The following is a 25,120-nucleotide window of genomic DNA, read 5'->3' as shown; positions in this document are numbered from 1 at the left end:
TGCATCATTTTGGGTGCCCCCAACCTCAGAACAAATTAACATAGATTTTGTAGGTCTCCAGTTAGTACCCATGAGAGTCGGTGTTATAAAATTGTGAGCCTGACTGCTGATCTCTCCAGCTTCTATTCTCATCAAGTGATTGCTCTCACAGGCCCTCCACTACTCTGATGCCATCCACTACTAGGCCCTCACTAGAGGCCAAAACAGTGGGGCCAACTGATTTTGGACTTCTAGGCTCCAAAACTGTCAGCTAATAAAACTCACTCATTTATAAGGTACACAGCCTTTAGTATTTTGTTGTACAATGGAAAATAGGCTATAGGCTATACATAAGGTAATTTACTTTACTCAAAGTCTACTGATTTAAATGTTAAACACATCTAAAAAAAATTTTCAAAGTAACATCTAGATTGGTATTACATCAAACAACTGAGCACTATGGCCTAGCCAGGTTGACACATAAAATTAACAGTCACACCTCCCCTCTCAACCCTATCACCTTCCACCAGTGATGGCCTCTTGCCTTCTAGTTCTTGCCTTTCCACTTCTGAGTGACTTCTCCCCCAGTCATGTTCATCAATCTTTCCATTTTATCCCTAGACCTCCACTGTCTAACACTGTAACTACTAGCTACTTGTGGCCCCTTAAATTTAAATGTTAATTTTTAAAAAAAATTTTATTATTTTATTATTCATATGTGCATCTTCAGTCCCACCTTGAATTGTTCAGTAGCCATATGTGGCTAGTGGCCACCATATTGGATAATGCTGAATAGGATATTTCCATTATTACAGAAAATCCCAATGGACAGAACTATTCTAGGTGGTTCTTTACTATAGTTGTTCTCCTTAGACATTGACTTTTTTTTTTTGGTTTCTTTATTCTTTTTCTTTTTCTTTTTTTAATTCTTTTTGAGACAGGGTCTCACTATGTGGCCCAGACTGGCCTCAAACTGTGCTTGACTTGGCCTCCTACTTCTGCTTCCAGAGTACTGAGATTACACGAGTATGTTACCACACCAGTTTGACATTGACTAATCTTCCCATTCTAGGTTTGCTGTCCCCCTTACCATCTGTATAGTCATATAAATCCTTGTTGAGAATTCTGTGGAAAGAAAGTTTGATGTATTTGTGTATGAGTCAGAATATGCAGCACCAGTTGCTGAAACAAACAGCCCCAAAATACCAGTGGCTTAAAAAACGGGCTTATTTCTTGCTCAATTCACTATCCTGTGCTCTTTATAGTCATTCACTCTTCTTCCAGGGCTTAAGAGTCTGCCACTGGATCCTCTGCATCTAGCAGGTCAACTAATAATAAACTTGGGAAGGTTGCCTAGGATGTTTTAGGGCCAGGCCTTGAAATGCTGCATCACTTCTGGTCATGTTTCATTAGCCAGTCTTGGTCATATAGACCCATATAACTGCTAGAAAAGGTGCAAAATGGAGTCTTTCTTGTGTCAAGGGGGAAAATTAAACAGAATGCTGAACACATAGTATATCATAGCATGTAGGAAAACACATTCTATGAAAATGCATATCATTCCCCAAGCAATAAATCATGTATGTGTAAAAACCCTCTGTATTTTACACGTATCATGTGCTATTGTTTGGTTATGGTTTGAGTTTGTCCCTTGAAATTTAATCCCCATTGTGATGTATTAAGAGAGTAGAAACTTAACCTACTATGGCATTTAGGACTAGAACCTTGGGGAAGTGATTAGGATTAGATAAGATCATTATGGTGGAGCCTCCATGAGGTGTTTTTTAAGAAGAAAGACCAGAAGAGACACACATACCCATGCATGCTCCCTGTCTCTTGCCATGTGATACTGTCTGCTAACTTCTGACACTGCCAGCAAGAAAGCAATTATCAGAAGCCAAACCACTGGGGCCACCTGATTTTGGACTTTGAGTTTTTAGAATCACAGTTCAAAGTAAATTTCTTTTCCTTAAAACTCTGTAGTATTGTATTATTAACAATAGAAAATGGAATACTTCTACATCATACAATGAAAATAAAACTTTCAGTAGCTGTCAATTAATGAGTTTCAAGGACATGCAATGAAAAATAAGAGAGATAAACTCTGGAATTGAAATAGGCCTGTGTCTGAATCCTGTCACTCCCATTACCTTGTCTGGAACACATTGGCAGTGTGATGGTGGGCCAGTTGCTTAAACTTCTGATACCCTCAAAAAACTGATGTTAGTTAAAATGAGGCAATAAATTCTTATACAAGTATAAGAATGCCATAATGCTTAATGGCAGAAAGGGTTATTTATATACACAGATAAATATGACATTAAAGCCTCTATGTTTGATTCACTGCACTTTCAAACTAAATTTTCTAATGGCATTGGATACAATGGCTAATATTGCTATATGGTGATTACAAAATGAAATATTTTCCTATATTCATATCTATTATAAGTTGAATAGTACCCCCCCAAAAAAACATATGTTGAAGTCCTAACTCCCAGTATTTCAGAGTGTGACCTTATTTGGAAATAGGGTCATTGCAAATGTAATTAGTTAAAATGAGGTCATATTGGAAAGATTGGTTCCTTAATCCAATATTATTCTCGTCCTTACAAAATGGGGAAATTTGGAGAGACACACACACACAGGGAGAATGCCATTTGAAAATCCAGGCAGAGGTTGGGCAGTGCATTTACAAACCAAGGAACACCAAAGATTGCCTGCAAACCACCAGCAAGTAGGAGAGAGGAATGGAGTAGATTCTTCCTCACAGCTCTCAGAAGGAACCAGCTCTGCAGATATCTTGATCTTGAACTTCTAACTTTACAACTGTGACACAATAAATCCTATTGGTTAAGCCACCTAGTTTGGGGTACTCTACTATGAAAGCTCTAGGAAATTAATACAATATCCAATTAATTTCTGACTTAGATATACAGGACTTAGTTAAAGAAAGAGAGAGAGGTGGTGGTAGCAGTAGTGGTGGCTCTGTGGTAGCACTTGCCTAGCATGCACAAGGGCTTGGACTCAATATCCAGCACTGTAAAAATTTTATATATATACATATATATAGTATTTTTAAAATTTAAAATTTTAACATTTTAAATTTAACAATAAATAAATAACATTAAAATTTGATATTTTAAAATGCAAATTTCTAATTTCAACATACTTCCAAAACCAAGTTTTCCATTGAACTTTCAATTTGCTGAGACACTGACTTCCTTTGCTGCATAGGGCAATTAGAGACACATATTTTGAACTTTAATAATTGCACAGATTACCAGCTTGGTCAACTCCCTTACTTACCTGTCTTAAAACTTTTTCCTCTTATTTCAAATAAAGTGCTGAGGCTAAATTCCCTCTCACCTCTAGCTAAGACATTCTGGGACTTATAGGAAGCCTTGACCATCCAGACAAACTTCATAGCTCATGATCCAGGTAGGCTAAATGCATACCAACTTATAGAAATCACCTTTGCTAATATAGAATTGAAGAAAAATATTAAAAGAGATTGCTCTCCCAAATTAAATATTCAAAACTAAGAACCCTGAATTTATAAAAGTCTGTCACCATTTAGAGTGCATAATTTTAGCATTAATACTCTAGAAATATTTCTTTCATTTGTTATGTGTTAGTTAATAAAGGGGGTCCTCCATCTACATTTGTCATATGTCACCAACCATAGAATGAAAATTTTAATTTTTTTGAATGATCTATTTACTGTTGGGTTATATTTAATTTTAGGCTCTCCTAAAATGGCCTAATAAAAAACTGGGATGCTAAATGACTGCCTCATCTGCTTACTCTGTGCTATTTGCTGGAAATAATTATAGGATAGTTATATTAATTATTGGGAATACTTTTTTCCTTCAAAAGCTAATCTGGGAGGGGGTGAGTTTAAATAAAATATCCTTTTAATGCTTTTGTTTTTTGCCAGGGTTGTACTGTAGTAAAATTTTGGTTACACTAAAATCAATCAAATAAACCACTGTACAGTATCACTGGATCAATTTGATATAGTGACTAAATAAAAAACCTAGTAGTCCAAAGGGCCCTGGATCCTGCCCTAGCTTTTGTATCTTAGAGTCTGTTTTGACCCTTCTGTGGCCACTTCCCACAAGGAAAGGAGATCCCAGAGCCAGGGGGCATACCTCCTGGGAGCTCACACACATTTCCTTCTACAACACAGTCCAGGTATTCAGCACCCAGCACCCTGACATTCTTGCTCAAAGAGACCCAAGCTGCTTTCCAAGGCTTTCAAAGATCACTTTCCTGGGTCACTCATGTAAGGAACCATCCCTGGTGTTCACCGTTAGGCCAAGAGGAGGCTATTGTGGGCTCCATGGACAGATCAGGGATTTGTAGACTGGGGGAATAGGCAGGGCACACATATTCCTTGCCTGTGTGTTGAGGCCTGTCATGATGCAAGACTGAGCGTGAAGTGGGAAATTAGGGAGTCGTCTAAGGAAGGGGTCAGAGAACTAAATTCTACCCTGGATTTCCAAGTTCTTATGAGGGCAGATTGGTCAAGATAGGAGGAGAGAACCTATTTTACCTACAATTTATTATATTGGTTTCTAACTTTTAATATTTAGGCAGGTAGTTATGAAGGTCTTCATTGGTACTGTTGTCCTACTAGACCCCACAAGTGTGAAAGGAAGGCCAAGTAAGTCGTAATTTTATATTGCTGACCACTGAGTGTTCTGTTGCTTTTACTAATGATCAATTTACTAGTTTAAGTCACACTTCGCACATAAGTGAAATGGTTGCCTTTGAAAAGAAACAAAAAGAAGTGAAGAATAAGGGACTAAAGAAACTACATCTCCTTTTTTTCCTGCCCTGTAGAATATAGTTGCCTTTCTTCAGGAAGCTTTTCACTACGTTGATGATGACGACGATAAAAACGATGCTTATTATGTGCTAAGCCTTCTTATAAACGCCAACACATATTAACTAATTTAATGCTAAATTAATCCTGCTGTAACAGCCTCACCATTTTACATACGGAGAAACCTCAGGTTCCGTAGGGTTTCTACCGAAGGGAAAGGAAGGGCTAGGACCAAGGGTTTCTAACCCATGGTCACAGTTCGGAGGTGGAAGAGGGGATTTGAGCCCAGGCAGTCTGGCTCCCTAGGCCCTGTTTGATGATCCTACAGGAAGTCTGCGCTGTTTACATAAACAAATGTCTGCTTCACAAGCCACTAGTTAAGAACCTTTCCCTCCCTAGGCAGGATGATGGCACCTGGAGCATTAAATACGTTCTCAGGGTCAGCAGGGATTTTCAAGTAAGGTGTGGTTCTACTGCCGGGCTGAGCACAGCTGTTTAGAACTGAGGGATCTGTCTTTTTTGCGGTGTTTTAAATGCTGGCAGGAAAACAAGTATACCACTCGACAAGAAAGAAGGAAAGGAAGGAAGCGAGAGATGGCACAGTGTAAAATGAATGCATTTTGTGCAGGTTCTGAACGACAAGGAGCCGGGAGACGCAGCTGTGGGGCGGAGAGGGATGGGTAGGGTACTTGGCGCTCAAGGCCACTCGCCGACCAATGGGAAGCGGCCGGCCGGGCGGTCACCAAGCCACGCCTCTCCGTGCTGTTTACAGGCCCCCGCCACGCCCCTCCGCGACGCCCCGCCTCCGGCCCGCCCCTCTACGGCGCCCCGCCTCCGCCCGCCCCCTGCAACCGGCGGGGGTTGTGTTTACCCGCGGTGCATGGTGGGGCGGTCTCCTCGGGCAACTACGGCCCACCGGCTGCCCTGAGGCGGTGCGGAAAGGGCACCATGGCTGAGGCGGCAGCATGAGCCGGGTTCCCACCTCCTCGGCGCCCCTGCCGAGCCCCGAATACTACGAGAGGGTGGGCCAACTCCAGAATGGGCTACGAGACAGGTATGGCCACTGGGGGTGGGGGCGGGGAGCCAGCAGCCCGCGCCACTGAGGGTCTTCTGATGGCCAGGTCCCCTATTCCTTCCCCCGACCCCGCCCGTGGTTCACCAGGGCCCGGGAGCAGCCTGCGACGCCCCGCAAGCTATGGATGGGGCCTAGAGTACAAAGTTTACACAAATGCCCCCTTGTATGGGAGGTGGGCGCCGAGAGAGGTGAGACAGCCCCTTACAGCAGCAAAAACCAGGTCCCCAGCTGGACGATGCAGCTGCGTGTTTGAATTAACCTAGAAGTGAGAGTGGGAGTTCTTCTGCCTGTCATTCACCATCAAGCCTTGCGAGTTTCTCCAGTCCCCACTCTACACTCCCTGTCCTCGCTGTCTCTTCAAATTGTCATCCCACCTTGACAGCTGTGCTGCTTCACTGGTGACAGGTCCCAGAGCGTAGGCGGGAGAGAGTGTGTTTGTCAAGCATATGCCCTATTCAGATGCAGGAATTGGTGTCTGGGGCTGGCTAGATTTCCATCGAAGGGATGAAATTTCCAGTAAGAGAAGTTCAGCCTCTAGAGGGTTCTTAATGCCTTTGATTAAGACATAAAAGATGAGAATGACTGAAAACAACTAGAACTAAAAGTGCCTAAAGAGAGAATATTATAAAGCAATTGACTATAAATAACCACATGAAAGATAAGTTGTTGAAACTCTTATTTAGCTGCTAAATTAATTAGAGTTAGAAATCTCATTAGTTGACAAGAAAGGAAATTTTTGGATCTCTTGATAAACAAAACATTTAATGAGTGTTAAAAGTTACAAAATCATTCTAGTGAACAGTATTACTGTGTATGTGACAATTCTAAAATGATAACAGTACCGCAATTACATGTAAAGAAAGCAGAGGTAAGGGATTTTGAAAAGGAATTGCATTCATCTTATGCAAGATTTAATTTGTCAATTATAAAGTATCTACAACAGGCCTCCTTAATTGTGCTCATGATATTTTGTCTTCTTTTTTGCTGTCACTCACCTACCCAGGGACCTCCTCATTTCTAATTAAAAAAAAAAAAAACATTCCCTGCAGAGCCTTCCCTGTCCTATTCTGTTCCCTAACTTTCTCCCCCTCAGCATTCTTACAGAACTCCCTGGGGGAGGGAAGGGGACTTGAAGTGACTTACTCTTTCCCTGGACTTAGATTTCTAGGAGGGCAGAAACCAATTCTAATTGGATCTTTAGCTCACAGTAGAGTGCCTGTGGTGGAGGAGGTGCTTGAATATTTGTTAATTTACAGAAGAAATCCTAGTGTCAGCTAACTAGTGTCTAAAGACATGAACATTTTACATAGAACTCAGTGGCTACATATTGTCACTAAATAATGATTTTTTCTAGTCAACCAGGAAAAGTGTGTCCAAATGTCAGCCTATTCCTGATCATTAAAAACAAGGACTTTTTGTTTTATTACACTCTAAGTTCTTTTGGGTTAGTGTCTGTTCTGTTTGAAGAGTGGCTTAGTTTCCCCAGGCCTTTAGCTATTTGTATCTCTTAGTCAAAGACCTATCTTAAAATGTTACTGCTTGAAATGGCATTCTTTCTGAACTAAGTTAATCATGAATTATTTTTGCCTCCTGTGCTAGGAACACCTGGCTGTTTATAGTCCTTATGGTACAATTACTGTAATGATTACCCACTTTATGTTTAACACTTACTGCTTTAATTATTAAGCAAGGTGAGGCTGTTGAAATTATATAAAAAATTTGAGTTCAATTTTATGGCCTATTCATGGTTTTGCTTTGAAGATTTGTTTTATTTTCAGGTTAGTACAAATCTGTTGCTATGTATATTCATTTTTCATTTTAAGGCTCCATAACTAACTCTAATTAATGCATATTACACACAAGGTAGAGGCAAATAACTTTAGATACAGAAAAAGCTACAGTAAGAACATGAAAATGTGGTTTCTAACCCATGATCAATTGTAGGACCTTGAGAAGTTCTTTGGGCCTTTTTGAACCTTGGTTCTTCATCAGAAATGAGGGGCTGTGGCAAATATGTGAAATAAGGCTACATTTTTTTTTCTCTACTAGATTAATAGGCCTTTAACCACAGTGACCAAAGGGATTAGTCTCCTAAAATTCCATAATCATTTTGAAGATTGCAACCTAGGTGGTAGTCTTAAATACTTTACCAATCCAGAAACTTCTGGAAAGTAGGAGATTTAAAACAACAATAGCAAAAAACACAACTCACTGTTTCTCAGCCCTTTTATAACTGGTCGTTGAAATGTAAGTTGATCTAATAACTGGGCCTTTTCCCCATGTAACTCATATTTTGAGCCCAAATCATCTTAGCTGTATTCACACATAGATGTAATTTTAGTCTGAATGTTTTTCTATGTCTATATAGTGTTTTCTCTGCATTGTGGTGAAAGTCAATAATTGAATCTAAAAAGAGTCTAATGGAGTGACTTGTTACGGTTTGTGTAGTGTCCATAAACATGGTAGAAACATATAAGTGGAATTGACTCTTACAATTATTGTATATAAAACATCCTTTACAAGGTACATTAACTAGTCCCAGTTTTTTCAATGTCAACATTGATTCAGAGTGACATATCATAATGGTCTAGAAATTGACAGTTGAATAAAGCTGTGAATGATGGAATATTGTACTGAGATAAAAAACAGAATAACAAGTGGCTTAAAAGTTGAAAAATGAGCCCTATAAGAACCATTCATCTGTGCAAAACTGAAAGATCCAGATGAGGGGCACAGGTGATGCAACATTTACTATGTAAATATTCCAGAGTTGCATGTTTCAAAGATTCTGAAATAGAGATATAATGTGTTGTCACTGTAAGGTAATCCTGTTAATAAGCCACCCCATTAAGATACATGTCTGTTTTTTAAGTCTTACATTTAAAATACATAGGAAGAACTTAGCATTCAGAGATGCTGTAACATGAATGAAGGGGCTAGAAAATGGCCTGGGGAATGAAGAATTAACAAGATTAGCACCATTTTGTGTAGAATAGATGGCCAAGAGATGTTTGATTGTGGTGTTTTAGTGTATTAAGTGTTCTGATAGAGAAGAAGTGTGACCATCAGGTGTCAGCATCCACTGAAGAGAGAACCAGGAACAAACACATTTTATAGTCATCGTTATTATTTTGGTGGTTCTGGGGTTTGAACTCAGGTCCTCATGCTTGTTCTACCACTTGAGCTATTCCCAGCCCTTACATTCATTATTAAAAAGAACTTGCTATTTGGGAAGTGATGGCATTCCAAAGAGACTGTGGTCTTTTTCATTAGATGTCATAGGTTAATTTTAAAAATTATTATAAAATAAGTTCAAGCTTATAGAAAAATTGCAGATGTGGAAAAAGACACCAATACTCTCCTCATCCATATTCCTTAACTGCTAACATTTTCTTCCATTTTCATTTTCATTTGCCGTCTTCCCATTTAAAAGCATTAGTTTTTTTCTGAACCATTTGAGAACTGCAGATATGATGGCCCATCACTCCTAAAATCCCCAACATATATCTGAAGAAGGAGGAGGAAGAGGAAGAAGAGGAGGAGGGAGGAGGGACGTGGGAGGAAAGAGGATCCATTTGCCGGTACTCCTGTTGTTCATTTTTTGGCAGAAACCACAAAAGGGAAACGTTATCTTGGGGCACAGGATTGTAGATGTGTTTAAAGGTCTTTCTGTCCTTGTAATTTAAGGATAAATGCCTGCACTATCAGGTGCTCATTTTTCATAACCTAAGCACCCAATTGATTATGAAACCTTCAAAGTTTTCATAATTAAGTTTTCAATAAAAATTTCTAATGTGGTAACTATTCCTTTTACCTCTTAGTCCAGTCTTACTAATGAAAAAGTAAACGTCAATATGAAGCTGTTGGTTAAAATGTGTGTTTTTATATTTTCCTTTTTAGCATAGGCACATCCCAACTAAAGAATAGGTGTGTTCCCCAAGCAAAGATTCTGTGTTTAAATTTTGGACTCCATTTTCCCATAAAAAGAATTTTGGTTAAATGGAGATTTGTCTGATGATGGAAGCAGAGCAAGCCAGCCATCTTCAGTCCAAATGGATTTGTGGAAGCATGTATAAGTCTATCACTCAAATGCCACCAGCTCAGAAAACTGGCCATATTTTATTTTATAGATTTCTCTTGTGTACTGTCTGTCCTATCACTGGAATGTCACCTGCCTGAGGATAGTGCCTTTGGCTAGCTTGTTCACCATGTTAGACTCCAGGCCTAAAACAGTGCCTGGCTCATCAGAAATTTCTTACCAGTCTGTTGTTGTTGACTTTTTGGGTAGGGTCTCACTTGGTCTGGAACTCTCTATGTAGTCCAGGCTGGCCTCTAACTCATAATCCTTCTGCCTTACCCTTCCGAGTGCATGCACCACTACACCTGGCTATTAATTTCATTTATGTCCATTTTGTTTTTTAGACTTTCCTTGTGATTAGTAAGTTTTTATTTCAAATACATATGGCATTTTCTGCTTCTTACAGAGATGAGAGACTCATTCTCACAACATATGATTTCGAAGGACATTATGGTCTAAATTCATCTGCTTACTACTTATCAATGTAATATTAATAAGATGTTTTCTTTTTTTTGTTATAGTGAAAAGAAGAGATTGGACCTGGAAAAGAAACTTTATGAACATAGTCAGTCTCATATATGCAAGTAAGAAATGATAGTGGGACAGTTTTCAAGCCAATTTGTATATGTTAATCAAAATTTAATCCCTAATATTATGTCATAAATTCTGTAGTTGGACTATTTCTTTTATCATTATCTTTATTTCTAATGTATACAAATTTGAGGTAAATATTACAACTTAATACAATCACTATTAAAATTATTTTCATTACTTGGTATTTGTGTTATTTCAGGAATAGGTTTTGCTAAAATATTTTAAAATAAGCACAGTATATAATCTTTTTTTGTTATAATTTAAACATTCATCTTCTATAATGATTAAGATTTATAGTTACTGTAGTTGATCTTTCAACAAACTGATGCAGGCAGAGTTACCTGGTGCCTCATTTACTCATATGAAAATTACTATTAAAATTATAAGCAGTAGACAATATATATGTTATCTTTTTTTAGGTTACTTACTATAATATTAGGAATAGACATTTTTATTATACACTCTTTTTTTATCTTTTGCTCTCTTTTGAATGTAAAGAATATAATTTTAATATTTTAATTTATATTTTATAAAAGCTGAACTTTGTCCTTAAGCCAAACATATGGCATTGCCTCCAATATTATTTATGTGAAGAATTTCTGGCTATGATAGCATTAAATTTTTTATTTATTGATGACACACTAAGAGTGAAAAATGAAAAGAGCTCATCCAGAAGAGAAAGAGGGCAAGAATATTTAAAACCAAATTAACCATTAAGTCCATTTATTTCTTTGTCTTCAAAATCATTCTTTGGTTTTAAAATTTAGTATATTTCCAAGAAATCAGTCAGGGTAGACAGTTTTATGTCTCTAGCAGCTCTAAAAGAGAAAAGAAATAGCTTGTCTTTTCTCTGGAAGAAATAGCAATATCAAGGATATGACGGCCTCAAAAGTGGGCCCAAGTCTGATGAGATCCATAGCAGCTGACTTTTTTTCTCACCAGTGGCAAAAGGGGCAGAAGACAGGGTATAGAATTTTCATACACCTTATTCTTGGGCAGCTTCTAGGCATAAGGTGGCAGGAGTGAGTGTCAGAGAAGGATGGGACCTTTACTAAATTATAAGTTGGCTAAGTGTGTTCCTCTTTCACAGCCTTAATTGTTTCCTGGAATTGATTTGCTAAAAATAGGTGTTCTTAGATTGCTTGTAGGATAAAACCCAAATTAAATAAGATGGCTACTTCCATCCAGGTTCCCCCAGCAGTCACTGTCAGAGACAAATAATGATAGTTATGAGCACTCAATGAATTAATGTAGATACAGCCTTAAAACAGCATCTGACCTGGAGTAAGAGCCAATGATTTATTATTTATTAGTGTTTTATCAATATTCTTATTATTTTTCATATTTATTGCCTTTGAACTTTCAGAATGTTTACCCCTCATTTCTTTATCTTGTTTTTCCCAGTTTTGGTAACTTTTATCCATCTTTCAGGTCTCAGCTGAAAAATTATTTCTACTGGGATGGCCTCCCAGCTCTTTTCAACTAAGTTAGGTTGCCTGATATGTAAAAGTTCATTTCATTTCCCTCATAGTATTCATCACACTGCATTTACTTACTTGTTTTCCCTGATGACTAGCTGAATAGCTTTTGTATTTGAATATATGACTGCATGGATACGTGAATGATTTATGTGACCAGCTTTGAAGGTAGAAATGAGAGTAGAATTTGGATGGAGAAGGCATAGTTACTTATGCTGGGTAGACAGTGGACAACATGAGCAGCTTTACTAAGTATCTGAATATGAAAGATAGTCTGTTAGGCTCTACCTCCATTACTATCATTTGTGTCAAAAATGCAGACATGGGCAGCAAATAAAACCAGTCTTACAGTTTTTTTGGTTCAGAAGTAAAAATGGAGATAGTCAGCCACAGTCAAAGCACAGGATTTTTAGCACAATAAAGAATTTCTTGAAAATGAAAATTGTTGGCCTAGAATTAGAGCCTTAAGGTCTGCTGTTGATTCATTTTAGAACTCTCCAATATTTTCGTATATCTGTGTTCGATAATGAATATCTTTGTGGCTTTTTAAACTTATTTTACTTGATGCTTGAATAATTTTTCAAGCCAATGATATAAATGCTGTATAATAAGTACTCTTTTATGATTTAAATACTTGTGAAGAAGGGTTAAAGTTAAAAGTGTTGTACCCCAAGAGTAGGCTGTGCACTTTGAACTATCTGGTGTGTCTTTTGATATTACACTTTGGATAAGAGTCTCTAGAGGTTTTCTCATAGTTTGAGTAAAGTTATAGTCCATATATTATAAAGTATTTTAGTAACTTGCAATATTGAACAAATATTTTTATATTATCTAAATGAGAACTTTTTCGTATTTTAGATTTTAAAATTTCTTAATTTTATGGATTGTAGTTTACAGTTTGACTCTGTGTCCATATGAGCAAATAATTTTATAACTTTCATATAGGAATGCTCATGGGCTATGCATCTGAACATGACCACATAGACACTATTCTTGAAATCCCATTTAATTTTAAGAAATAAAACCATAAAAATCTTTACTGTGTGAATGTTATGTGATATTGTGTACATTTCTCAAGAGGGTTATGCCATGATGTAACCAATATGATACCTAGTGATAGCACATTAATTTTCTCACTCTAAAAATGTATATACCACCTTTGGGTTTGAGTAACATACCTAGATTTCATTGTTTCATAAACAGTTTTGTTAAAGAAAATTCTTCGTAGGTTTGTCAAAGTCTAACTCCATTGTTAAAAAATCTTTTATTTTTATAGAGTTAAGCTGAAATATGTAAAACTAAAGAAATACCTGGAGGAAATATGTGAATCTGAAAGGAGGGCTCGTCTACGAAACCAAGAATATTTAAAGCAGTTTGAGCATGTCCAAGATCGAGTTGGACACTTTACCACAAATACCGAGACTCTTCAAAAACTGAAGGTGACATCTTGTTTTGTACTATGTTTTTTAAAAATCTTTTTCAGATTAGCAGCAGTCAGTGTTCAGTTGTTTGTACATAGCATTAAGTATCACTTTCTTTGTGGATTACCATGTGGCTAACTTTGATCAAAGGTATTGAAATAGCATTTTCTAATAATACTACTGTAGTTTGAAAACTCATGGGATATCTAAAACACAGGCAAGATCACTAGCCAGTACCAGGTACAGGTCTGATGCATGGTATTTGTTGGCCGAGTGATTCAATTTGAGTCACATTAGGATTTTTTCTTAAAACTACTTCCCTCTTTTTCAGAGTCCTTTTTTGTGTCTGGGCTCCTTGCTTTCTATCAAGCAGTGCCTTGGGAGAGGACTAAGACTAGAAATGACTCAAGGAGTTCACCTTCATGCAACTGGCCTGTGCTCTTCAAGCCCTCTGATTCTGGCATCTAATTCCCCTCCAGTACTTGGCTACTGCTGCTCCACAAATTATGCAAAGTGTGGAAGACCAGGAGCTAGCTCTTCTTCCTTATCATTTTACACTGGAGCTGAACACTGGTTATAAGTTGACTTCAGTATTTCTCTCCCCCTCCCACCCCACACACACTTTTTGCTCTAGCAGTTTTTCCCTAGTGTAAATTTACTGCAAAATTTCAAATATACAGAAAAAGGAAGGGGGAAGAGAGGATAAAGGAGAATGATGGAGGTGGTGAATTTAACTAAGATATATTGTAAGTACTTTTGTAAATGTCACACTGTATCCACAGTATAACAATAATATGAAGTACAGCGAACACGTGTGTTCTCCATTTAGATGCAGCAGTTATAAATATTTTGCTTTATTTGCTTTTTGTGTGCATATGTTTTTTTCCCTCCTGAGCTATTGACAGTCTGCTGCATATACCATGATGCTTCTCTTCTGGGCATTTGAGCATGGATCTCCTGAACATAAGAACAGTCTATATAATCATAAGGCCATTATCATTCCTAAGAAAATTAATAACAAATCCATAAAATCATTTAATATCCAGCCCATTATTCATATTTTCTTAGTTCTCTCAAGGTATCTTATGTTTCCAGAGCATGAGCCTACTAGGGTTCACATATTATTTGTTTTTTTGTGTTATTAGTTATTGTGACTTTTAAGTCTCTATCATTCCTTTATTTTTCCATGACTTTAGGTATTTTGAGGAAGGCAGGCCAGTTGACATTCTGAATTTGAGTTATCATTTACTGGCTTAGCATCCTGCTATATTTCCTGTAAGCTAGAAATGTAGTTGATATCAGCACTGTTCAATACAGCTTTCTGAAGTGAAGGTCTGGAGTGATGGAAGTGTTCTGTATCTATGCTGATGGTGTCTAATATGGTAGCTACTAGCCATAGATAGCTATTGAACCCTTAAAATGTGGCTTATGATGTTGAAGTTGTTGCAGTTAATTTTAGTCTGTTAAGATATTCACAGCTGTTGTACACTTTTCATGGCATTCCATCAAGGAGGCATCTGATGTAAGACAGATTTTGATCCAGACTTTGGTTAAAGATGGCAGTCTTTGGTTAAAGATGGTTATCTCTAGATGTTACTATTTTAAAGTACCTTGTTCCCCTTTGAAAATTAGTAAATAATCTGTAGCGTAATGATTTGACATCATGGGACTATCGTGTTCTTCACTAGCCTTTTAACCTAGTGGTTTGGGGATCTGTTAATGAACCTTGCCTGAATCAGTTAATATAATAGAGGTTGTGAAATTGCGATTTTTTTTTAATCTTCTGTTTACTGGTTTTATTCTGTAACAAAGAGCATTTTCCTCCCCCTCCCTTCTCTGTCTCTTTTTTGAATATCATGAAGGACTTGTGAATTTTTATTGAGCAAGTATACTATCAATTAAAGTAATTATTTTTTGTTATTCCATTGGCCAAACATGGTAAATGGAAATCCTTTTATTTTTTAGGGTGCTGGGGATTGAAACTAGGGCCTTGCGCGTGCTAAGTTCATGCTCTGCCACTGAGCTACACTCCCAGCCGTTGTGATTTTTTTTAGATTAGCTTCTATATCTTTGGACATGACCCCATTAATTCTGAGCCTCCTTTGCTTTAGGGCATGACAGTATATTTCAGGTTTGCCGTGTATTTTCTCTGCTTCTGACATAGAATTAGCCTTTTCTCCAAAGAGTTAAAGTTGCCTTAGATGGGGAAGGGTATTTAGAAACTAAGCTTTGGGGGTTATCTGTGCTCAAGCCATAGCAAGTTTTTGCTACAGCGCTCCAGTTTTGTTTCTTGGAAGTACTCAGAAACAGTTGTCATTATCTACATTGTGAACTTTTCAGAGATTTCATGCAGAAAATAAAAGTGGTGGACATAGCCAGTTTTGCTTCCCTAGTAGAATAAAGGGAATAATAGAAAAATTCCAAACATTTTCATATCCAGTCTTTAATTATTGATTTCTTTTTATAACCAAATGTAGGAGGAAGGAACGTGAAAAAAATCAACTTTTATAAATATCTTTATTTTGAGAGCATTAGTTGTATATGATAGGGTATATATATATATATACATATATATATATATATATTTTTTTTTTAAAAAACCGTGTATAGTAAGCTACTAAAAAATATCAGCATAGGGAACCATTTTAAGTAAAAGAATGACAAAATATAGGAATATGGAAAGCATTATTTTAAAAAATGTTCAAAAATTATATAGGTGTTGCTTTTTTTTGAATTTTGGATAAGAAATCCCTTTTTAAAACATTTTACTGCATAAAAGAGTAAATCATGTAGTTACAATTGAGAAGGATCTGAGTTCCATGCAGAACTGTAGTTTAGAAGTTACCCTGAGGACTTGCCATGTGCCCATGAGCTCAGCAAATGATGTCAGAAACCCAGCCAGTGATACCATTAGTTTAGCAGGCTGTGCAGTAAACAGAGGTTCAGCATAGGGGATGTTGATCTTTCATATCTTCTGATTTCTTTCTGTTTTTTCCTTTTGTGTCAGTGTCCAGTGGTAACCTTAGTGATTACCACCTGTGACAGAACCTCTTAATGCTTCCTCACTCAGATATCAGCTCTTTACCTTCTTTGTTGAGTGACATTGAGTAAATCTTAGGAGAAAGTTGTTTGTAGCACATTACCCCAATACCCCAAAAATGCAATGTATATTTCCTCTCGAATAGACTATAGTTAATGTATGTGAACTTCAAACTGGTAGAATAATTCTAGAGAGTGAAACAAGATGAAGCAGTGTTAGAGAGGTCGGGATTTAACCCAAATTATGCTAAGTAGATTACACTTTCTGTGTAGAGATGGGCTGGTCCCACCTTACTGTATTTGTAATGTTAAAATCTTTTAAAATAGGCTAAAACTTGACAAAGAGTTTCTCATGATTTTATGAATCATTTTATAATTTTATGAATTGTCTATGGGCCTATAATAGTTTCTAAGGCTTTTTAAGAATATTGGTCACTTACGTAGTTTTGAAAATGTAATATTGAGTCTGTATTGCTACTTATCAGATGAAGAGCTGAATTTAACTCAGTACAAGAATGTAAATACTAATGCTGTGAGGATTGTGCCTTTCCTCGCCCTACTCCCCTGCTCCCAGAATTAGCTGCTTTTGTAGAAGAGCCCCAGTTGGTCCTAACTTAGAACAGTTTTTCTCAGGCACCCTTTATTCTTGTCTGGGTTCTGACTAAACCAGACTAAGAAAATGATTCAACTATAAGTGGTTTATTTGGGAGATGGAGGAGCATCAGTAGGCAAGTGTGGAGGTGAGAGGTCTAGTACATAAGGTGGAGCTTAATCACACAAGGAAACTGGCAAGTGGTTGAAGCATTTGGGATATATGTATAGTGGCTCCTGAGTGGCTTGAATTGAGAACTGATGGGCAAAGGTACAAGTGATGAGGAATAACCATTCAGTGTAGTGGACAGAACAGCTTCCCCAGTTCTGAGGAGCCCTAGGCACAGACATCCAGATTCTGAAACTTGAGAGCACTCAGAAAGGTTTGCGAGACATGTGTAGAACATTGCCAACATCTGCATAGCCTCCCTCATGGCAACAGTACCAGGCATGGAACTGCCATATCAGGACATTCAGGGAAGGTCCCCAGGCTGGACAAGAGTCATCTTCTGGTTATATCTCTCCTCAGCCTGAAAAGCTGTCCAGGGCAGTTCAGAGCAAAGCCCAGACACTGTTTTGTACTCCCAGCCTTAACCTTATGATACCATCCCAGTACATGCATGTATATACACACACATGCAGTGTCTCTCTCTTTCTTTCTCTCTCTGTCTCTCTTTCAGCTTGCCCACATATATACAAACACAAGTGCATAGACATGTACATTTTCTCTCCTATATCTCCCTGACTTGTCCCATTCATTTTCTCCCTCCATCTCCATCTCTCCCTCCCATCTTTTTCCCTTCCTATTCCTGTCTCCCTGACTTTCCTTATCCCCAGTTCCCCACTTTTTCTCCTGATATCCCTGTCTCCTCCACCTCTACGTCTTCCCACTATTTTTCTATATCTCCTACACATGTGCATGCTCCCTTTTACCATTCCTCCTTCACCCCCTTATTCTCTCTTTCTCTCTGACACACACACACTTACTCACTCGCTCACTCCTACATTACTTTAAACCTCCTGAAAAAATTTCATTTCTTTGAAAGCTCCACATTACCTCACACCTCCTTCAACTAGAAGTCCTTTCTCCGCCTTCCCTGTTTTAGGTCTGTGTCATAATTATCTCAGCACTTCCTTCATGGTATTGTAATTGTTTATGTGCCTATTATTCCACTTCACTATAATTTCCTTGTATTACTATTTCAATACTCTCAGTAACTGAATCAGACTATGACTCACAGTAAGCACTAAGACTCCCCCTTTGACTAAAAGTTAATTCTTCCATTTTTTTTTTGTCTCATTCTCTTAGGAGCCATGAACATCTATCTATGTGAGAAATAATGTGGTGTTGTTTATACCTTATTCAATACCTTCCTAGGAAGCATTTGTATTTAATAGCAGAGGCATTCTGAAGATAGAGTATCATTACTTAGACATGTGATTCTCAGCCAGCTGATGGCTCATGCCTGTAATCCTAGCTACTTGGGAGGTTGAAAAAAGGAGGATCATGGTTTCAGTGCAGCCTGGGCAAGTTTGCTAGACCCCACATCAATGGAAAGAAAAAAAGGATGTGGTAGTACACATCCCAGCAATCATAGGAAGTGTAAAATAGAAGGATTGTGGTCACAAGCCAGTGTGGGAGAAAAGTGAGACCTTATCTCCAGAATTACCAGAGCAAAAGGGCTAGAGGTGTGGCTCAAGTGGTAGAGTGCCTGCCTAGCAAGCACAAAGTCCTGAGTTCAAACCCTAGTAGCACCAAAAAACAAACAAACAAAAAACTGAACGAACAAACAAAAACACCCCAATGTGATTCTCCTAGAAGATTCTCTCATTAGGTTATGTGTGCTGAAAAGGGTTAAAATTTGAGGAGAACAATCTTTAGAGCTTCCATTCAAATTCCTGCTAAGTATTATGACAGATCCTGTGGGCAGGGCATGGTCTTCAGACTCCTGAAGAACAAAATCTGTAGCAAATTCCATTCTTTTTAAGCAACGAGAGTGTTCTGCCCATTAATATGTGTTAGTTGAATAAGCAAATGCTATCTCATATATTTTGGTAAAAGTCCACTATATTGGAAAAAATAAGGGAAGAGAAAACAAAAGACTGTGAATATTAGTCTCATCTCATATTCACCCAAGAATCAAATCAGGCAATTTATATAACTCTCTGTGCCCATTTCTTCAACCATAATATGAGGAGACAGGGCCAGTTGATCTTAAACATCTATTCTGTTCAACTATTTCCTTAGTCTATAACTGAGACTTAGCTTTGCAATCCTGGAAACCAGTGAAAAAAGAAAACTTGAGGGGAAAAAAATTACTGGTGGCATCATCAGGCAAACAGTTATTGATTGAAGGTATTGAAAGTTATTGAAAGAGTGAATGTGAAGATACAGAAGGAATCATAATGCTAATGGGCATATTATAAGCTTGGAGAGTTATCCCAGAGATCTGAAACATCTTCAAGAACCTTCATCTTCTCTTCCTATAACCCCAGCTCATGGTTAACAGATCCCAGTGATTTAGCTGAAGTAAATTGCTTGTGCATAGTGAGGAAGTGACTGGGAAAGTCTTCTTCAACCTAGGTGGTCACATCAAGCTAGTGTCATGAAACAATATGGTAATGGACAGAACGAATTAGCATGTGGGTTAACTCAATATTCTTGGGTTTATTAAAACATTTCCTTATATCCTCCCCTTTCCCACTAGTACCAGCCCCCAGATGTGATCTGTTTTACCTTCCTGTTCTCCATTTTTGAAAGAAGATATTTTGTTTGTTTAAGATAGCTATACAGGGAGTTTCATTGTGACATTTCCATGTATATATATATTATAAGTGTGTAGGAGGTTGAATATGGTAGAAATATTATGTACCCATATATGAAAATGGAAAAATGAGACCTGCTGAAAAACTGTTCCAGGAATGGGAGTAGTGGCAGGGGGGGCTGGTAAAAGAGAATAATGGAGGAGGTGAATTAACTATAATATATATTTTAAGAACTTTTATAAATGTCACAATATGCCCCCAGTACAACAATAATTTTTTTAAAATTACATTAAGAAAAAGGGAGCCTGGCAGAATGGCTCAAGCAGGAAGAGTGCCTGTCTAGCAAGTGTAAGTCCCTGAGTTCAAACCCCAGAGCTGCAAAAACAGCAACACACACACGCGCACATACGCATACACACACTCTCTTCCTAGATTGGAGCAGACAATGAGGAAATTATCCTTACAGGGGCTCTGGACCAGGTGATGCTGCTGGGGAATGAGTTGTTTGACTTCTGAAGCAGAAAATCTGACCAGGAAAAGTCTTGACCACGTTGACAATAAGGAACTAGGGACAGGAGTCTGCACCAGAGAAAAGGGATGCATTCCACACCCTGATGTATTGTGGAAATAAAAAATACACAGGGAGGCTGACCAGAGAAGAAATTATGAAACATGAAAGACTGTTAGAGATGGAGATGCAAATGCGAACATCTGATATTGTCTCAGATGTTTTATTACCTGGGAAAGTCTTTGAAAGATTCATCAGTATTTTTGAAACTTAAAAAAAAAAAAACTTTAAAAAGTACTAGAATCGTTGGCTTAAATGCAGTTAGAAATGAAGTGGGACCAGTAAGCCTGTGGCACTGCAGAGCACAGTTGAAAACCCTTGCTCTCCAGCATTCAGGAGGTGGATCTGATGGATAATTGGGAAGTGTCTTATGTAAAAATGAAGGACAAAGAAAGAGGACAAAGTATTTTTAGGTGGTGATTCTTTCTCCTTGAGGATGCAGTTACAGCTTATATTATCAATTTATCAGTTCCATTCTAATTTGAAAATACATTGCACAGCTTTTCTTTGTGTCAGTAATTTAGAAAAAATACAGATAATTCACTAAATGTTTCAGATATACTGAGAACAATCTACATCAGGCTTTTGAAGATACTTTTCTTGCTAGGTGGTCTTGCTGTTCTTTAGGAAACTCTTATGCAGTTACTACTTTCATTTTGGTTCACCAAAATGTGTTGAGTAAAACTCTCATGTTTCTATGAGAAAGTGTCTCTGTCTTTAGAAGTTATGGCTCCAAAGTGATCCCATAAAAACCAGAACATGTAGAATGTCCACTGATCTCAAAGAACAGAAGAAAACATTTAGAGTCACAGGAAAAAAGAATTTTTGTTTAATCTTTAATTATGTTTTTATATTTTAATCTCCCATCCCTTTTTAAAGATATTTTCTCTTAAAATCTGTAAAGTATGCCTATTTAAAGCTCTTGGACTTAAAAATTAAGCATCTCTAAATTTAAGGAATAAGAGAACTGAGAGATACAAATTTTGTCTTCGTAATTTCCTTATTTCTCTATCTTCTTAGTTTATTATTTTATCACTTTTGCTAGCCTTGTAAAACTTTGGCTAGGTATCTATGTAGATCATTACTGTCCTCTGTGATAGTAATAACATTCTGCTAGAGGGGAGGAAACCCTTCCTAACTAATTATTAAAAATGTATAATAACTTTAAAAATGTTTTGAGGGAAACAACTCAGTTTTAGAGGCTATTTGCCTATGTGTTTTTTGTGTGTAAGATCAGGCCTATTTCACATTGAGACTGAGAACTAAGGAAATACCATTCTAATTTGATTATCTCATTGGTGCATTTTTAATTGCATGCATAACTGCCTAATTTAGAAAATGTTCTGATACTTATTTGTGATGGACTATAGTTGCCAACTTTTTAAAGCTTTGAGTACAAATGTACTAAATCAAAGTATTTTTTCATGCCTTGCATTTAAGAAAAAGTCATTTTATGACTGAATCATTTTCATCAATTATAGTATGATAATAATGTGCACACATTATTATGTAGTTATTAGTGCCAGAGCAAACTTGATTCTTTTGATACTGATGACTGTCTATGGTATACATTTTTATTCCTAGAAAAATGAATTTTTTTACCTTCATTTAGGACAAAACTTTTCAAAGGAAATATTTTCTAATGTTTTACTTTCATAATCAAGTAACTAGATTCTCATGATAGCTTAATTAAAGTGTCAAGCTGTTTTATGTGTATGTATTAAGTATTAGCCCCTAAATAGATGATAGACTAAGTAAAAATCCACCAAGCTTTGTTTTAATTTAAAATGTAAATAATATTTTATAGAATTCAACTTTTCATATGTTATTTGTTAAATTATCTATTTTCTAAGATAAATTGAATTTTTGGCAGCATTAGCTTTCTACTTCCCTGTTCCTTTTATGTTATAAAGGTGGCAAGATATGGATAAGGTCTAGTTGTAATATCCACCACAAAATCAAACTTTGTTCATATTTAGATTCAATATGAGACTCAAATTAAGAAGATGCAGTTACTCTCAAAAGATAACCTGGAAACAAAAGGTGAACTGAAAGATGAAGACAGAGAAAAGGTAATAAATTAAAATGATAAACTTTGTTTCACATGGTTTCTGAAATGTTCAAATTTTAAAATATTATTTTAAATGAAATCATTATAATAATTTTTTATTAAACCTTAAATTATTATTTAAACACTTTTGCTTAGAATATTGGTTTAATATCTTAATTTCATTAAATTTGCTGAAAAGCAGTCACTTTGGGATTAAGATTTAGTTTCCAAAGAAAACCTCAGTGTTGTTAGTAAGTAAAATTGTGTTTTCCTAAATGTAGCTACTTTTTCTTAGTTTGAGAAATATTTTAAGTGAAAAGTAAACTAGATATGACATTTTGATTCTTTCCATTGTATATATAATTTTGTACATTTGAACCTTTTCATAGAGAAAGTGGAAAGTAAGGATTGCATATCTAAGCAGTAGACAAAAAGACTGGCAAGGAATACTTAAATAAATTCTGCTATATATCTGCTGTAACGCAGGCTTCTAATCCGTCTGCATATCTCCATATAAATGATTCTGTTCAAGACCATAGATGTTTTCTTCACTAAAAGCAGTAAAGCTCTTTTAGATGAAATGTCTAAAAACATCTTGTAATAACTTGGAGCATGCTGGCAAGAGTAGTCACTTGTGACTATGTGTGAAACCCCCTCAGCCAGTCGATATTGTAATAAGCAAAAATGGTCGCATCACTCCATTATTCAGAAAAGCCAACAGCATGCTTGTTCCTTAGGCTGCAGCATTCATTAAGAAAAGCTTACTAGGCTGAAAGCTGGAAACAGATGATAACGGGATATGATTTTCATATTTAATGCTTTCCTTAGAAGAGTATGTGTGCTACAGATTGATAGAAGAATCAACTGCTACTTTACTAAAAGACTTTCAGGTTTGCCCTATAGCTACCGATGGAATCATTCAGCCAAGAAATTAACTTTTTCTCCTTTTACCTGCTTTATATATCTGCTAAGCAGGCTGCCTGACTGCCAGTAAATGTTATTATGCAGTTAACTGTTTGGTATTTAAGACTCTTATCAGAAAAGAAACAGAGGCCACACTATTTTGTTTTTATAGTAGGAGGAAGGTTTTAGTTTTTCTTTCTTCCATGCTTTAGCAGGCATTAATCTGAGTTTATAGGAAGTTTTAGTTTTCCTTCCCTATAGATTAAAAAGTTAAAAAGCTAGAATTTAGAGCATTCTTTAAACGGTAAGATACAAAACACCAAGCCCCAGCAACCTTGACCTATATATAAAAAGGCCTTTAATGATAGATGACATATATGCCATTAGATGCAGGCCAAATGTGGTATGATGTGATAGACTTCTATTCAGGCAGTTTTTCTGTTTGACATTCGGTTATGAAATAATTGACACATTTTTAATCTATAAACCAGTTCATTCTTTCTATGCCATTCCTGATACAAACATTTGTAGTATGGCAATGTCAGTGGTACTTAAGTAAAATAGAAGACTTTTAAAAAAATTTATGCTACTGATTCCTTACCTTGCATATAGTTATGGAGTCTTCATTTGATAATTCGAAGTGTTTTCTTTATACTGAAAAGTGTCATCTTCTTAAAACCTTTGACTAGTGACTGCATATAAGAATCAATTAAGTAACATTTTAAGAAACTTAAATCTTTCCTTTTCTAATTTTTTACTGATGTTCAATCAATTAAAAGGTAAATACATTTCAGCAAAATCATGAGTTACGTAGTCTTTATTGTATATTTCCCAACAAGTCCTTATCATAAAAGTTATGTTGTATTTTTTATTGGAAATCTAAGCCCCTGTTCTTTGGACAGTCATATGAAAGCTTCTGTGCCCAGAATCATTGGTGTGTAGAAATTTACCCAATGCACAGTAGTCACTGATCAAATTCAGTATAAAGTTATTGAGCAACTGTTCTGTTGAGAAGCCACAGTAGTAGGATCCTCTGTGAATGTCACAATTTCTGCCTTCAAGGTGCTTCTCACAAAGCAGTGTTCTTTCTGAGGCACAGGATAGTGTGTGATAAGTGTCAGTTACAGAGGACAGGTATGAGCTACATGGAGAAAAATGGGACTGCTTCCTCTGCAATGAGTAAAGCCTTGGTAGAGGAGGGTGGGTATTTGAGCTGGTACTAAAGGGTGAATAAGACATTGGTCACTGGGTATGTGTGGACATTATAGGATGCCAGATGTCAGTAATAAAGAAGTAGGAGTGAAAAAGTCCAGAGGATAGTTGCTAAAATCTAAAGAGCTTGTGGGAGTATGGTAGACAGTGAATTTTGACAGGTACCTCATGAGACATGATACCTGGAACTAAGGCCCTGGGGGAGATTTCCTCCTAGAATGAATGCGTGTGGTGTGTGTGCGTGCGTGTGTGTGTGTGTGTGTGCGTGTGTGTGTGTGTGTGTGTGTTGAGGCAGATGAAGGAAGGCCTTGTGAGCAGAATGAAGCAGGAGAAAGCTTCCTTTGTAGAAGCACAGTTGCAGAGAGATGAAGCTGGCAGTACATTGCAGGATGAACCTGGGGAAATCAGGGGTTCCTGTCAGGGAGGACAGGAGGGGTGAACCAAGGGCCTTTAATAAGGGTGGCCATGGTAAAGGAAACCATTAATGAAGGGAAGAGGTTTGATCAAATTAGTGATGATTCTGAATCATAAAAAGGTA

At 37.0% G+C, this 25,120-nt stretch overlaps 1 protein-coding gene across 6 annotated transcripts in view; it reads left to right on the top strand.

Moving 5' to 3' along the window:
* Nucleotides 1-5,643: 5,643 nt before the first annotated feature.
* Nucleotides 5,644-25,120, top strand: part of Kiz (kizuna centrosomal protein) — a 111,963-nt gene continuing 92,486 nt past the window's right edge. For 5 of the 6 annotated variants that reach the window (XM_020176662.2, XM_074074226.1, XM_074074230.1 and 2 more), the window contains exons 1-4: nucleotides 5,644-5,861; nucleotides 10,482-10,544; nucleotides 13,309-13,471; nucleotides 22,397-22,489. In XM_020176662.2, the coding sequence (XP_020032251.2) occupies nucleotides 5,773-5,861; nucleotides 10,482-10,544; nucleotides 13,309-13,471; nucleotides 22,397-22,489 (408 nt within the window). In that variant the 5' untranslated portion in view covers nucleotides 5,644-5,772. The remainder of the gene's footprint in view (nucleotides 5,862-10,481; nucleotides 10,545-13,308; nucleotides 13,472-22,396; nucleotides 22,490-25,120) is intronic. The other variant, XM_074074228.1, reaches the window with a different exon arrangement.

The sequence above is a fragment of the Castor canadensis genome, chromosome 5 (assembly GCF_047511655.1).
Source record: "Castor canadensis chromosome 5, mCasCan1.hap1v2, whole genome shotgun sequence".
Taxonomy (NCBI): domain Eukaryota; kingdom Metazoa; phylum Chordata; class Mammalia; order Rodentia; family Castoridae; genus Castor; species Castor canadensis.
The sequence above is the reverse complement of the archived record's forward strand: the minus strand, read 5'-3'. Positions and strand labels throughout refer to the sequence as shown.